Source organism: Phaenicophaeus curvirostris, chromosome 3 (assembly GCF_032191515.1).
Source record: "Phaenicophaeus curvirostris isolate KB17595 chromosome 3, BPBGC_Pcur_1.0, whole genome shotgun sequence".
NCBI lineage: Eukaryota > Metazoa > Chordata > Aves > Cuculiformes > Cuculidae > Phaenicophaeus > Phaenicophaeus curvirostris.
In genome coordinates, this window is record NC_091394.1 from 78,243,949 (window position 1) to 78,261,435 (window position 17,487).

At 35.2% G+C, this 17,487-nt stretch overlaps 1 protein-coding gene across 50 annotated transcripts in view; it reads left to right on the forward strand.

Annotated features, from left to right (window-relative positions):
- RIMS2 (regulating synaptic membrane exocytosis 2) overlaps positions 1-17,487 on the forward strand; it is a 465,641-nt gene that overhangs the window by 88,953 nt on the left and 359,201 nt on the right. For 46 of the 50 annotated variants that reach the window (XM_069854488.1, XM_069854498.1, XM_069854512.1 and 43 more), the window contains one exon: positions 9,334-9,345. The exons of the other annotated variants lie outside the window; for them this stretch is intronic. In XM_069854488.1, coding sequence (XP_069710589.1) covers positions 9,334-9,345 — 12 coding nt within the window. The remainder of the gene's footprint in view (positions 1-9,333; positions 9,346-17,487) is intronic. 50 annotated transcript variants of the gene reach the window in all.

A 17,487-nucleotide genomic window follows, 5' to 3' on the forward strand; every position in this document is an offset into this window, starting at 1 on the left:
TCTTTCTCTGATCCTGAAAGATTCCTGTAGATAATTCATTATAATGCTCAAAATGTCTTATACTAGTCTTTTCTATAAACACATCTTCTGTAAATCAATACAATAATAATTTAATAAATATTTAATATTTATTAACATAATTTTCCAGTATAATTTATTTCCATAAATATGTGTTTTTCTGTACAATGCTCATTAAAAATACAATGCAATCTGCAAATGTTATCTTAATCCTTTGGAAGGTAGGAGACAATGATATAAATGTAATATCCAAGATTGAAAGGTAGGCTTAAATAATGGACTCAGGTTTTTGATTGACAAAATATAAAATAATCTGCTATTTCCTAATGTTTAAATTGACTGAGATAATGTGTAAATGTTTTGAACTGCCTTGAATTCTCTTAAGGTAATTTTAAAATTTTTTCTTCAGTAAGCTCACATATTTTTATTGGGTTTTTTTTTTGAATATAGAATTCTATATTGCTGGTAATAAGACATATAATAATTTCTGTATTAATTGCATCTGAATATAAAAGGCAATCAGGACAGATATTTGAGATATTATGTCTGTGTGCTTAAAAACACAGGTGGAAGGTTTCATGTCCTAATGAAGTGTTCTGATGCATCATTTAGACTGCCCTCAGGACAGAACATGTGAACTTGGCAGATATTTGTCTGACTTCTTTTGACAGTTTTCCAATGAGATTCATCTACACCTCTTAGGTCGTTTGTTCCACTGCTTCACCATACACACACCACACCACAGAAAGCTTTTCTTACTGAATAACCTAAATGTGTCTTTCTCTAAGCTGACTTGGACATTCAGTATTATGAATCTGTTCTCCAATTCTTTTTAGTTGGCTTTTTTTCTACTATTATTCATAATTTAGTGGAATAAATAAGCTTTTCTGTCTCTTATTCATTGGTGTTTTTAGATAATTCATGAATGTGCTGGACAGGGCATCTCTATAGACAGATCCTCTGTGAGGCATCACTGGTCATACCTCTCCATTAAAAAATTCTTACCATTTATCCCTGTAGTTTTCTTCTTGTGTTTTAATCAGTCAAGTTTTCTCATGGATGAATTTATTCTTATTCGATGTCAGCTGAGATTCTTTAAAAGCTTGGATGGCCAGCTCAGCACTATGATCAAATCTCATTTACTCACTTTTTCTGTGACTCCTTGAAGGAATTCTAATACATGTAACAGACACAAATTCCCTTTACTAAAGCCATTCTGACTTTTCCACATTTTATCACAATTTATTCATATGGTTGCTAATTTTTATACTCTATTTTGGTTTCTATGAATCTCTCTGATGAGGGTGTCGGACTCACTTTTTTATTATTCAGTTTATCTGACACTGAAATTCCTTAAAAATGAATAAATTGATATTGTATTTGCCACCTGTATCATTCAATGAAAATTATTTTTGGTCTACCAGAATTAACTAGAATTCAAACTCTTCCATTTTTCTTAACGGATACAACTTCAGCTTCTTGAAGGGTGACTCCTAATAACTTCCTTTTTTAAATGAGCTAAATTTTCTTTGGTCTTTGTAGACATTTTTTGATGTTCTGTATGTCAGCTTTGGACCTTGTATTAGGTGATTCCTAAAATGTCTTAAATGTTCTTTTATGGAGCTGTTTGCTCTGTTTGCAATTTTTTTATAATATCAAGTTTCAAGCCCAATTCTTGCTGTTTACACCAGATTCTGCTACTAAATAGTTTAATACATTCTAGCATTAGCAGATGGCATCTCAGAAGATGCATAGTTGCAAAGAACACTTCACAAGGAGGACTATTGGTTACAAGGTTCATGGTCCTGAGTAGGAGTGAAACATGGAAATACTTGACTGTTGTCGGAGCATTAGGTTAGCATTCTCAGAATGATTGGATGATTTTCATTTGAGCCTGAATTATACCTGAAATATAAGCATTAAAATTCAGTTCAGGTTGTACAAAAATTATCATTAGGTGGGAGTTTCTTCTAGCTCAAACAAATAAAGCTGATAATGATGGTACTACTGCTTCTGCAGTGCTTATTATCTTAGTGAATGGAGTATTCAGCCAGGATGGGGGCTAAAAATTCATGGGAGTAAGGGACTTTTAACTGTCATCTTTTATGTTTAAAAGTGAAATAATAAACCACATAACAGCAAGCAGTAATTGTAGTAATATAGGTACCACTGATAACACAAAATACCACTTTTTTTTTTTTCTTTCTTCTAATTATCATAGAATCATAGAATGTTTCGGGTTGGAAGTGACCTTAAGGATCATCTCATTCCAACCCCCCTTTCATGATCATGGACACATCCCACTAGACCAGGCTGCTCAAGGCAGTCTTGAACACTTCCAGGATGGGGCATCCACACATTTGCTGGCCAGCCTGTTCTAGTGCCTCACTACCTTCATTGTGAAGACTTTCTTCCTAATGTCTAATCTAAATCATCCCCCTTCCAATTTAGAGCCACCCCCCCTTGTCCTATCACTACACACCCTTGTAAAAAGTCTTCAGTTCTCCTTTAGCCCCCTTCAGGTACTGGAAGGTCGCTATAAGGTCTCCCTGGAGCCTTCTCTTCTCCAGGCTGAACAACCCCAACTCTCTGTCTGTCCTCATGGCAGAGGTGCTCCAGCCCTCTGATCATCCTTGTGGCCCTCCTCTGGACCTGTTCCAACAGCTCCATATCCTTCTTATGTTGAGGATTCCAGAACTGGACACTACTATATGGGGAAATGCACACTGAATGAGACAGTAGGCAGCAGAATGAAGCTTATGCAGCTGAGAAATTTGCACACTAAAATATTGGACAGATACAGCTTCCAGATAGGTACAACTGTGTATGCAGTGAGTATAAATTCCAACAGCTCAGGATGCCAGTTCAATAAACCGACGTTTCATTTGTGGAGAAAGAAAACAGTACTTGTTTGAAAACTTAATTTAACACATGCTGAATACCTTCTTTCAGGGTATTTGGCAACCTGCTGTCACTTGCAGCCACTGAAACAACCTTCTTTCTTTGTCTTTGAACATCAAAAGACAGAGATTTTTGGGTTTTTTTATAGAACCCAGCAACTTTATGCACAACACACAAGGTATAACTAGGGAACTTGTCTCAGCTGCCTCTGGTTCTGTGAAAGCTTTACATTCTGATTATTACTCTGGGGCTATGTTTGATTTTCAGGAAACCATCGAGTTCTCATTGTTGGATGATTCTAACTGCAGGATTTGCATTGTGTCTACCCATATGGAGTCACGAAATTTCAGCATGCTTGTCCTAATGTGTAATCCATTTAATTCTGTTGCTGTTTGGCAAGCACCGAAGAATTAATCTGTCACAATCAGGATTTCTAAGTCACTAGGATTTGGGATAAACTTATTTGTATGTGAAAAGAGACAATTAACTTGGTACTTACAAGACTTTCTTTGATTCTGCATTTCTGTAGAAAAGATGTGGCATTACAGACTTGAAGAAAGAATATCTCTAAATCAGATGTGGGGGTTTTTTTCCCCCTTTTTCTTTTCAGTTTAGTCCATGTAACACCTTTAAAATCTAACTAACACAACTGTATTCTTCTTTCTGGAGAATCTCAGAACAAGTATTTCTGAAAGAAAGGAAAGTTGGCTGCTAAGTTATTCCAATGACAATCTTGTATTTAAATGTTGTAAATTCATAACTGGAGGCTGTAAAAGTTATTCTTCTAATTAGGATGAGTTTTGCAGCTCAGCCTCTCCATGAATAAAATAGAATTTGTATTATTAAATCATTGAAGACTTCCAGCCTGAAATCTGGTCCTGATTACATAAGAACAATGTTAATGCCTTAGTGAACATCTATGATTGTTAAGACTCCTCTAAACAAAGATCTGCCTTATTTTATTTGAGGTGATCAGCCTCTGTATTCTTTTGAAAGTTATACCTGAACTTACCAGGACTGCAGTTCAGTTAGTATACCTCATGGTCCTTAATACCATTCCCCTCTCCTTACATGAAACAGGGTTCAGCTGCCTGTGCTCATAGGCAGCTCTGATGTGGAGCAGCTGTGACCTGGGATCAGCCCTGGCAAAAAAAGCTGCAGGGGTAAGGCTGGCAATGAGCCTTCTTGGGGCCTCCATCCCCTCACCCATGAGCTGCTATTGTGCTCAGGTGCTCAGCCTTAGTCCCTACCTGAGCTGTGTCACTGCCTGTTCCAGTCCCTCACTGGCCCAAATCTGTAGGCTTGACTTCCTGGCTGGCCTTGGCTCTGCTTCATCACCATGGAACTGTTGCTGACCATAGTTAGAGTCTTGGGCCCCGCTCTGCTTCCCCTGCATGTATTCTGTGGGACACAATCCTGTTAGTGGAGGAACAGCCTGCTTCATGTCACCCCTTGTACTCCCAGACCTGCCCGAGCTGCTGACCCTGCTTTTGCCAGGATGGTATAGTAGTATGCTGCTCTAACAAAACACTTTTTCAAATTGATGTCCTTTAACAGTAAGAGTTAAAGCCTTGCCACAACACTAATTTTGTACCAGGAGATGTTACTCCTTTTCAGCCTGTAAACTTTTCTTGAAAACTGATGCCTAGCAGAACTGATATTCAGAATCTGCATTTCTGTATTGACACCTTAGTTCTCTTGATTCTTCAAGAGAACCCTGCTGTTTTAATATACACTGTGTGCATGTGATCATTCCTTTCAAATGATAACCGCACAAACTATTTCTGTTATTATTTGCTTGAAACTATTTTCATTTGGTGGTTGTTTTGAATCTCACTAAACAGCAGATTGATGATCTGTGTTTTGACAGAGGCAAGGCATGTTTGAGCTCTTCACTCTATTTCAAACTTTCAAAAACCTTAGAGGTTATTATGATTTTGACACAGAAAAGAACTGATAATTTTAGACAAACTGATAATTTTGGGCACTTAAGGTGTGCACTATCTTAAGAGTGGCTTTGGCTCACTGGGAAGAACTGATCTTCTAGAATTTTTTTATTTTTTAAAAGAATAAGGTGTAGATATTGACTCATTCTAGATTTATTTTGTGCATGGGATGGAATTCCAGTAATTTCTGTGTGTCTGAATGTTCATGGAGATAAGGCCTTTCCCCATAAAAACAATATTAAAATATACTTGTGTTTTCATGTGGAACAGAACAAATAACACCAAAGTCTGACTGATTTTTGCTTTTTTAACATGAGTTGTTACAGAAATGAATTGAATAATTTGTCTTCCATATTGAAATGAATGGCCAGACTGTCTCTCATATAGTCAGTCATCTTGCATTGTGATGCTATGAACTCAAGAGTGTTTGATGGCAATGGGGGAGAGGCAGCTGAGAAGCTGGAGGTATTCATAGATGTTTAATAAAGTGTGGTGGCATGTCTTGAATTTCACATGTCTATGTTTCACAGCCTGTTTCTGAAAAGAGACTCTTCATCCTGGATGTTATTCAATATAGGCAGATTGTGAGAACCAAGTCCTGATTACTGTTGTGGTCACAGTATGAATGATGGGATTTGGAAGCTTGACTGTCCTTTCAAATCCACCAATTTTTTTGAATTACTGCTGTGCTTTGCAGAGCTTACACTTACATTGTGAAATATTTGAGACTCTTCATTATGCCATGACTTTCTGAGAAAAAATATTTCATCTTCTTTTAATATATACTTTGTAAATACCTATATATATTATATTAATTGTTGACTAAGTGGTGCTTGTTCCTTGGGATATCATTAGACCTAACACAGAGTGAGACTTCTCTACTGATAATACCTTTGATACATGAGTATTAGTCGTGATTTTCACTAATATAATCTGAGGTTTTCAGAAATGTGAGCTGGTATGTTCTCCTTGCGTGCAGTCTTAAGATGTATTTAGTGTGTTATTTTAACTTTTTTGTGAATAAAGTTAAGTGTGGCTTTTGGAAACTCTTGATTTGAATATAAATTAAGGTTTGGCAAAATGAGGCAGTGATGCAACAGAGAAGTATATCAGATCTATATTTATGAGTCACTAGTTTCTGATATTGGAACCTCATGGCACAAGAATAGATATTAGAAAAACTGTCGCAAAACTCTTAAACTGTTCTTTCTAAAGCATATATCAGTGTTGTAGTGTGATTTTTTTTTCTGTCTTTTCAATTTTTATTTCTGAGTCATCTCTGTTACTGATTTGTGTATATGCTCCATTATGTTATCTGAATTTACTTTTCTTGTATGAATTTACATTTTTTCTTTTGTATTGTAGTTTTACTCTTAATGTTTTAAAATCTTCATATCTTAGGTAAAAACTACTGAGTGGATTAGAACATAATTCATAGTATGAAGAGGTGCAGATAATCTCTGAGTTTGCAGAAGATTTAAGATAGTTAATAGGTAAAATTTTCTACATATATACATCACATACAATTTGGCTAAACTGGAATACTATCTTAGAACAGCATAAAAATAGGATAATGGATAAATTATATTAGTAATTGTTTTTGGAACAGAGATAAAATTGGGAAAGAAATCCATATGAATGACAAACCAGAATGTTTAATTACAGGTAGGAGTATTGTATGTAGGAGGAAGTTATTTAAAAAGAGTAGGCTGGATTAAAGGCTGGATTTTATTAATGTATGAGGCAAAATTATCACAGAATAATTGAGTTGGAAAGGATCTCTGGAGGCCCTCTCATCCAACCACGTAGTGAAAGAATGTTGAATTACATGATTTTTCAGAGGGCCTTACCCATTTGAGTTTTGAATCTTAGAGAATGGAGATTCAGCAACTATTCTGAGCAACCTGTTCCAGTGTTTGACCATTCTCAGGATTAAAAAATTAGAAGAAATATTTCCTTATAACTAGTCTGAATTTCCCATGTTCCAATTTGTATAGGTTGACTTTTTCCTGTGCTTTAGTGTGTATCTTTGAAGAGAATACTACGCATAATACTACTTGTTATCAAAAGACCAAAATATAGATCTTGTGTAGTGAAAATTATAAGTAACGCTTTAAAAAAAGCACAACTTCTAAGCATTTTCTTGAAATATTATAGGCCTAATTTATAGTCTATTTAAAATTTCAGAGATAGCAGCACAGTGCAGAAGATGAAAAACCAAAGGTAAAACTGAAGACATTAAAAATTATGAAGATGTTAAGTACTATGCCAGAAGCTAGCAATTCTGCTTTAAAGAGTGGTCAGCCCAGGCAGGTAGAACATTAAGCTAAGATATATGATAATAAAATAAAATAAATGATACTTTTTAATATCAAAATGTGTTTTCTTAAGGATCTTGCTGCATTTAAAACTTTGTGCAAGTTTTAACCTTAATATTTTCATTTTTCATTCTTTATAGATTTTTCAAATTGATTTAAATACTTTAGTTTGAACTATCACTGTCTGTTTTCCATGTTTTTATGAAATGTGCTACTTTTACTTCTGTTTTTAATTGCTTTCTGTATCCTTGAAGTGGGAAGCTGGACTACTCTGACTTAACTGCTCTTCTGTGCTGTTACTTACCCCTACATGCAGCTGCAAGAAATACACTAAGAAAGCAACCTGATTGGGCGTTTACAGTTTTTCAGATTTCTTATGGTTTGTGTTAAAAGTAATTACTTGTGGATTATGCTCCTCTTGAGAAATTGTAGAGTGTATTTTTTTCTGATGTGAGGATGAGAAATCGAGGGACTAGATGTTTCCATTCAAAATATCTCTGAGCAACCACTGCCACTCTTATTGCAGCAGGAGAGCAAGTCCAGATAGGAAGGTAGCAGGGAACCTGATGCTGTACAGATAAATATGTCTCCGTATACAGAGTGATAATGCTTAGAAGTCCTGTGATTTAGATAGCTTTCAATGATGTTTCCGAGAGTACCACTAAAAACCGTGATGTCTTTGGAAATACTTTATTCTTTTACTACCATACGTAGGGTCATAGAATAAGTTGGGTCAGACAGGACCTGTGGAGGTTATTTAGACCAATCTCCTGCTCCAACTAGGATTAACTTCAAAGTTAGACCAGGTTTTCAGGATATTGTGCAACTGTGTTGTAGAAATCTCCAAGGATGGAGAATCTGTAACCTCTTTGGGCAAATTCTTTCAGAGCACAACCTTTCTTGTGATTTTGTGTTTTTTCTTATATCCTGTCCCTTGATTGTTGCTTTTTTTTCCATTAGCTGTGCATCTTCAAGAGAATTCTGGCTTTGTCTTCCCTTTACCTCACCTTTAAGTATTTGAGGAATGGAAGTAGTTCTTCTCTTCCTGCAACCTTCCCTACCCTGGCTGCCTTTTGGCTAAAGAAGCCTCTCTCCCTCTGCTTCTCCTTGTATATTGTGTGCCCTAGTGCCCTGACTCTCTTGGTTGGCCTCTGTTGTATTCTATCCTGTTTGTTTGTGTCTCTAGTATTGGGGGAGCCTAAAATTTCTATAAGAGCACAGGAACACAGTTACATGTCATATAGATATCTGAACAACAAAGCTGTAAAATGAGTTGTCACCTTTTCTTGGTGAGCAGTTGTATTTCCAACATGGCCAGGTGCTTAATGGCATGCCTAGATTTAGTCGCTATGTTGGCATGTGAAGTTAAGGTACAAGAAAAAATTATCATTCATCATTCATGAAAATGGGAAATAGTTTTGACTGAAAGCATTTTAAATATTTTTGTTTTCTAAAATATTATTTCATTTACTACTTTAGACAGCTAAAAAGACAATTTCCACAATTAAAATAAAAATCATTGGGAATGTTTGTACTTAATATTTATGAGTATAAAAAAATAATATAGATCTGACATGACATACAGTGAACACTTGTGACAAACTCTGCTTTAAAAATTCAGCATTTTAAAGATGTGTTATGAATAACATGCAGTTATGCCATTATGCACACTCTGTATCTGGCTGTAGTAAACAAACATTCTTCATTTCACTGGACTCATTGCAAATGCTAAGAGTCAATACGTGCTAATCATTTGCAGTATTGGGGTCTAAGGCATGTAGGGCTAAATTCTGCATCCTCCTTATAGATGCCCAATTTGTTTTATTAAGGTAATTAGGACATAAATCCCGAATTATTTTTCTGACAATAATTTTGTTTGTGCATATTCTTTATACAAATATTTCCTTTGATATATAAAATCACCTCAATTTCACCCACAGAAACGTTAAGAAAATTATTAATATGACACTTATCACTAGATCTTCTTCATTACTATGGGAAATAAGACAGACTATATATTAATTCCTTTGATATTTGTTTGTTTATTTCACTAACAAATACTACTGCTTACTTTCAAAATGAAAGTGACTCTTTCCTTCTTTGTCTTTTTTCTGTCCTTTCTTTTTTGCTTTCGTGGATATGAACTCCAGGAGGACAAAGTGGTTAGAGATTTTTTCTGTCTAAAGTGCTTTTCTTTAATGGGTAGACTTATTCCCTGGCTTACATTTGCTTTCATTTACATAGGTGCTGAAGGCAAGGGGAGTTACTGTCATTAAAATGAAAGCAATGTTAGGCATGAAAGGCTTACCTGTTTTTCAGATAATTTACTAATAATCTGTGAGTTGTTGTGAACATTATGCATGATATTCCTCTCTGTTTGCAGTTTTTGTTAGCATGCTGCTTCTTTTCCTTTAGTTTTGCAATATGATATGTGCACAGCTAAAAAAACGAAATAGGTAATGGTCACGTAGGCGTTTCTCTTACAAAAATACAAGTTCATTTTATCAAAGTGCCATGAAGCTATCAGCATAATTTTTGAACCCTGTGGTAGTGATTTTTATATCATTGATATGTATGCACTAACATTTTAGCTTGTAAGTTTTTTTTTTTTAGCACAGTAATGCAGTTTTGATTTTTAATGACAATATGATAAGATACCAGTAAACATTAAGAAAACATTTATTTTAAACATTTAGGAATATGCCAGCAGTGCCATGGAGTTATCCATTAGCATATACGTTATTTTCTAAATTAAATGGTGTGTAGGCATATCTAAAATTTAGTGCACATATTGTATTGAGCATAATGTTGAAATAATATTAGATGTTATGCATGTCACTGACGCTGTGTTTGTCTTGCTAATATTACACCTACAGTAAATACTTTAATCTGATTTTATTTTAACTGTGTTTAGAAAAGCAGTATAAAGCTGAATTTGAGAATAAGCCTGGATATATTTCAATATTTTACCAAATTAAATGTTATTTTTCAAAGTAAGAGAATTGAGAAAACTATCTGAGCTACAGTAAATTTCCTCTTCCCTGAAATTCTCTAGTGTATTCTAAAGAATTGCAATTAAAAAACCAACTTGCCCTGTAGTGCTTGTGAAGTAATTTCTTATATTAGATGAAGTAAAGAAATTCTTTAGTGTTCATATGCATATAGTGGATGTTTACACAGACAAGCTTTTTAATATGATAAATGTGACTTTTTTCTTACTGATGGGAATTTCAAGGCTCACATTTAAGTATGATTCAGAAATACATTGCTTCATACAGAAGTTGTAAGTCATCTCTTGTTGTTACCGTTTAGGATACTTTTTAACTAGCGGGCGAGCAGTCTTTGTGCTGGGCCAGATACTGATCCCTCAGTCTGCTAGGTTATGTAGTTTTGTTTACACCTATATCATTAGAGTTTTTCACAATTAAAAGACTATGAACTCGTAGAAGCTGTGAAGTGACACCAGTTCCTAGAACACAGAGGTAGCTGTAGAGTTCAAAAGGTAAATGAATAAAAGGAACAATTTTCTCCTTGAAGAATTTAACCTTTCAGTGTAATCTTCTAAGGATTATAATTGACGCATGCTAACAGTCAATTCACAGTCAATTCAATGACTAATGTCTGTGAGGTACTCGTCTTGTTGTAGCCATATCAAATCCTATATTCACCTGGAAAATAAAAAAAAGAGTGAAAGTCTCATTAATAAGTTTTTATGTGATTATCGTGTGTTTAGGAGGGAAGGGTCAGGAATTTCTTTAGCTAATCAACTAGATTTTTCCATAAATAATGGCAGTGCCTCAAGTTGCTTTAGGTAATATCTGTTTCTGCTGATTTTGAAACAGATGTTTTAGAAGTTACAAATGCAGAAAGAACAATAGGTATTTTAGGTCAACTTTTTCTCTACTACAAGCACTGTGAAGTGAGGACAGCAGTGGTATTCATCTTGCTATTTTAGTGCAAACAGTAAGGTTAAAATTCATGCAGTATTTTGTGCAGAGGCCGTAAAAACAGATACTTCAATATAAAAAGGTTTTTTGTTTGATAAAGTATTAATCAGTAAGTTAACCCACTTAGAGAATCCTTAGTATTACTGGTTATCCTTCACTTTCCAGTGTTAGCACAGCAGAGAAAGTGTGAATTCCAGTATTTCTCAAGAGGCCAATTCTGTGTTTTCTAACCATAGAATGGCAAGCTTAATCTATAGCAATCCTAGATAAAGCTATAGATATGTAGTGACCGTTAGCAGTATGTTGACCCAATTAAAAAAACATGGATATGGAAAATGTGATGTATACAAAACAGCAGCTCTGTTAAGAGTTAGAGTGTAGAAACAGATTTTAGTATGTCCTCTTTAGAATTCTTGCCTTTTAATAAAGATTTAGATTGTAGGGAAAAGCTGGGACAGCACGTGGCATTGAATGATCGGGACAATTGTATGCCAGGCTACTGGTGGTATTTAGGGTGGTGGGGAATGGAGCCTGACATGAATTCTGACTGTGTTGTAATGTTGTAGTTTTTACCATTGAACATGCATGAAAGGGAACATGTATAACAAACCAGTACCAAGATCATCTCTGAGAAGGGAACAGTTGATTTTTTTTAATTGAAAATTAGTGTGATATGTGATATTTTCCCCATATTTTGGGTATATATTTATTTTAAATAACAAAAGTATATTTTAAAGGATTTCCTGCATTTACGTCACTATTACTCAATCACAAGGTGACTAGGAGGTAGAGAAATGCTGTTTGGGAAACCAAAGTCAATTAAGGCTGATTGAAATGAAGTTTGTTTCAAAAAATAAATATCCGCAGATTCATCTTCATTTGACTTAGATTTTGAGAATTATATTCCTAACCAAATAGCTTTATTAAAATGAGTAACGCCATTAGCTAGAGTAGTGAAATTCTATGGCTATATAATTGAAAATGATGGAAGGTCTAATTAAAAATATGAAGAACTAATAAGTGAATAGAGTTTGTGTAAAAATTATATCTTCATTGCAAACAGTAGAAAATGAAGAAGTAGCAAAATATTTTAATTTTGACTGAATATTATCCTGAATTTAAATGAATTTATATGCTACATACCTTTGCTTGAAGGCAGTGGCTTTAAAGTAATCACTGATATTTCTGGAGAAAACAAATAAGTAAACAACCTAATATAGGAAGTTTTTGGAAACAGTTGGCAAGAGAAAACATGGTTCCTTCTGATTTAGAATCCTTCACTTACTGTTCATGATTTGACTTTGTAAAACTTTGATAAAATCACTATACAGTGTTTAGTTATGGACATTTGAGGTTTAGATATGTTAATCTATGTTTTGTTTTTCAAGTGTTCATTTTCTTATCTTTTGCTTAGGTAACTGTCTTGGGCAGAGAGATAAAACGACCAATTTTATGATTCAAGTTAGATGCAACTTAGTTAAACTACATGGAAAAATTATTTGCAACAAATGTTTAGGTCAGTGCTGACTGGTCTGAAAAAAAGAAAATCTCTTTCTGGATTAGAAAATGCCTGTTGCTGATAGTGAAATAGAGTTGTTTGGTTTGTTTTATTTTCCTCTCCATCCTAGAAGTCAGGATGCAGTTTCTGGTTATTTCTCATGAAACCGGAAACAACTGAAGCAAAAAGATGACGTTTATGATCTAGAGAGAACATGTCTTTTTAAAAGCTGAAGGAGAAAGCAGACTTCAGAGAAACAATGATTCTTTATATTCCTGCTAGTGAGAGGAGGTCTTAGTTTTCTTGCATCCCCTTCATTCAGTGCTGGGCAGAATAGCTTCCTGAGAAAGCATTCTTGACACTGGAACCTGATCTGGAGTCCATCAGAGAAAGCAGAAAGACTCCGAACTACTTGGCATTAATCTCACAGATTCTAACACAGACCTGTAACTCAAAGTGGAAGAATAGATTTTCTTTGCATTATCAATTAAACACTTCTCTTACTGCTCATGATCAGCATTCGTTCAGGAACAAATGTATTTACTGATGAGTTTCCTAGGTTAATTTCCCTAATAAATTGATTGATTTTGGAATTTCTACCAAGAATCCTATTGTTTCTGAGCCACCTGTGTTGCAGGTCTCTACCTCCACAGTACTTTACAACTTTCTCACCTGGAATTTTGCTATTGTGACAAGTATTTGTGGAAACCATAGGTTGCTTTTCCTACCACTGCATTTTTACTCTTGGAAAATATCTGTTTGTGTAAACTCTTACCCTATTCTTGACACGTAACTCAGACTGACTTTGCGTTGAATGAGGAAGCACACTTAGAGTATCATCAAGGTTTTATGGGCTATGCACACTCCAAAGGATACTTTTTTCTTTTTTTTTTTTTTAACAATGAAATATATTAATTTCCAGGTAACTGAAATTTGGGGAAAAAACCTCTTTTACAAAGACTCACAAAAACTGTAGGATGTTTCATAGACTTGGAATACCTCTGACAAAAGCCTCCTGTACCAGATGTTATTTAGGATTGTTTTCTGAGATATCTTTCTGCTGCAAGAAGCTCAATAGTTTTCCTCATCTTTTGAGTGTTGTCTTTGAGATTGGGGTCACTAAAAGTAATTTGGAGAGTTGGCAAATTAGACCTTCTTGTCTTGGGCTGCTTATTTCAGGTTGTTCTCTGATCCTGTTTCTCATGTATCCATTTGTATAAGGTGCTCTCCTTTATCTTACTCTGTTCAGAGCTCATTGTTTCCTTCGTCACTATGAAATGCATCTCCAGTAGCACAAAGTGCTTTTAATGAACATAACACTTCAAGCCCACGGTTTCTTTGTTTTCTGTTTCTTGGAGTTGGACTGAAAAATGTTAATAAAATGGACTCTTTATAAATATATTTTAATATTATGTTATTTCTTTTCTCTGTCAAAATTACTCTGATTGTGCAGTCAGATCATATTCTCTTCTAAAATGTATGTTACCCATCTTTCCATTTTCAGTATTTTAAAGATTGTCACAATGTGACATGTAATGTAACGTAGTCTGTATATCTTATTGAAGTTGCAGATATAAACTTGCCCAAAACCCTGATGAAGACCACGCACAGTAAATGCATCCTAGCGTTGGTTAAAGTGGCACACACATATTTTCCCTAAATAAGATCCCATGTGTTTTTAACTTCGATGGCCTTGCTCCTATACTAAGATACAGCCTGTGTTGGCCATCACAGTCAAGGAACAGGGAGATTGCACTTTATTGTAGTTCAACTTTTTATTACCTTTTGTGAGCTGCTGGATAAATTGGGGAACAGAGGGAAGAAATGAGAGGTCTTCTTTCTTTCTTTCTTTTTTTTTGTTTTCCTAACACAATTTGCTTCGGCCCATTTCCTTATGCATTTCCTTATGCATACCCTCCACAATGTTCAAGGAAAGTGAGATGTGGTCTTAGGAACTGTCAATCTTTTTTCTAGCTACTCTTGTATTTGAAAGTTAATTTGAAAATTCAAATAAAACAACTTCTTAACATGATGGAGCTTCAGAACAGTCTTAACTAGTTGAGTTTAATGGCTACATGGGGTTTTGTATCTATGAAGTGGGACTTCGCTTTTGTTAACCAGTGCCATGCTTGAAGAACATCTCAGATATGTTTCTTGCTTAAGAACAAACAGAAAACTAACTAGAAGAGCAAGTAAATCTGAAAACCTTTTTATAGCTGTATATGGGCACCCTAATAATAATAATAATAATAATAATAATAATTGTAATGTTCTAATGTATACTGAATTCAAGACTTGTGTTTGACTTCTTTTGGCAGTTAAACACTATTTGGGATATAAGAAAGAATCATAGAATCACAGCGGAGGGCCACAAAGATGAGCAGGGGATTGGAGCATCTCTCTTATGAGGAGAGTTTGACCAAGCTTGGTCTGTTTAGCCTGGAAAAGAGAAGATGGGAGGGGACCTTAGCAATGCTTGTAAATATCTGAGGGGCAGGTGTCAAGAGGATAGGGCCAGATTCTTCTCAACGGTTCCCAATGACAGAACAAGGGGCAACGGGTGAAACTGGTACTCAGGAAGTTCCACCTCAACATGAGGAAAAAACTTCTTTACTGTGAGGGTGATGGAGCATGAGAACAGGCTGCCCAGGGAGATTGTGGAGTCTCCTTCTCTGGAGATATTCAAAACCCGCCTGGGTATGTTCCTGTGCACGCTGCTTTAGGTGAACTTGCTTTAGCAGGGGGTTTGGACTAGGTGATCTCCCAAGGTCCCTTCCAACCCCTACCATTCTGTGAGCAAGAGTTTATGTGCCTAAAAGCTTGTGTGTTTTTTTTTTACCTACAGCAGTCAGTGTAGGAGGTACTAGTTTTTCCTATAAACTTTGTCCTGTACCTGTACACTGTGATGTTGCAGGTTTACAGTACAGAAATTAGAACTAGTATGTTCACTTTTAGATGGTATTGAATTTCTGAAAAACATTATTGTTGATCAGAGAGAGCCTGGTAGAATTAGAGGGGCAGGCTTTCATTTTGCTATTTCTCCTATTCTGATAGCACTAGAAGTTTATCTTTTAATTTCAAATTGTTTAAAATAGATTCATTTACCATTTAAATTCTTCTTCAAGCTGTCCTAAAATAAAAAATAAAAATACGTATGGAAACAGTGTAATAACAATGAATACTTTATCACGTCAATAATTTTTCACTTTCATTTTTGTTGAAATTAAGAGCTCTTTGCAATTCTGAAACCAGAAAGCAAAACAGTTATTGAGCAGTAAGTTATATTTGCCAACTGTTGCAATATTCAGAAACCATATCATGTGCTATTAAGTTCCAGGTGTAGACCTTTATCAAAGGTTGCTCAGCAAATTCCTTGTTTCAGTCCCAGGTGTGTAACACCACACCTAGGACTCTTTAGACACAGTTAGACATTATGGCACAGCAGGGGATGGTATAAATGTTTAATTATCTAGATTCAACTTCAGTGGCTGGAAACCAGTGCATATATATATAAATAATGAAGACATTGCTAGTATGAGAGAAAAGCGGCAAACATCCAAGGTGGTGCTGTTTGTTTACTTCGAGCTTTATTTCGCTACTGTTTTCAAGGAACAGTTTATTGATACGCTGAGGAATTAAATGAAAAGGCCTTGCATCTGGGTTAATATTATCTGCTGTGTGCAAAAAAGAATTTGTGTGGCAAGCACCTTTTGATATATCAAATATTGGACAGTTATTCCATATAGAATGAATGATTTTATTGTGTACACAACTTCAGCAGATATTGGACTTCAGTGCATTCATGGAGATGTTTAAACAAATGTTGAAAATTCTGTATTTGAACAAGATTTCACCTATGAAATATAGATAGGAGGGTATTTGAAAATTAAACATTGCTTGGTTTGAGTTATTATAAAGATACTTTCTTTCAGCTTTAAGGAGACCTATAGAAAAGCCTGGATTTCAGGTAGCTAATTCAATTTAAGTCAACTGATGTGTGCTAATGTTTGTAGTTTTTGGAGAATTAGTTTCATGTAATTGACAAGTCATTCTTATCATTTTAGATCAGCAAGATATAAAATATCTATACTTTGTAAACCAAATGTATAAAAAAAAGCAACAGGTGTTCTGTTTGATGTTTGGGATAATATGCTTTCACAAAATACATGCCAAGAATGCTCTTATACTGACAGAATCATAGATGTATCTTTATTAACTAAAGCTAAGCTAAGTTACTATGATTCTAACTATACTGGAACACCTTTCATTTATCTTTAAACTTGGCAGTGTTTCTCATTAGTGTTCATTTAACCTGTTCATCTTTCAGTTTCAGTGTAATTGCTGCAGTCATGACCTGCTTAATTAAGGTGTTCTTACTCTCAGATACTTGGTCATGCTATTATGAAAGATGATATTTATTGCTGTAATGATTTGGATTTCTTACCGTTTAGGTAGGGAAGGTATGGTATCTCCACATTGAAGATGAGGTTCAAATGCTTTTTTTCTTCAAATGTATTTAACCAATTTTTTTTTTCTCCGCATGTGGGAAGGACATTCCTCTTAACCAGCTTTAAAATATTTTTTGGTTTTATCTAATCCTGTTTTTCTTCTTTATGTCATGGACATCAGTGGGAGAGGCCAAAGAAAACTTTTACCACAGTGGGTGTCTGTCCTCGGTCATTTAGGAAGAGCATAATTGTTTGCATTGTCATTAACATACTTCCTTTGTTCCTTCAGAAACTGTCAGCCTCTGGCCTGGACAGGCGCCCACTCTCCTGGGTGGAAAACTGGTTGGATGGCCAGGCCCAGAGAGTGGTCGTAAATGGTGTGAAATCCAGCTGGAGGCCAGTGACAAGTGG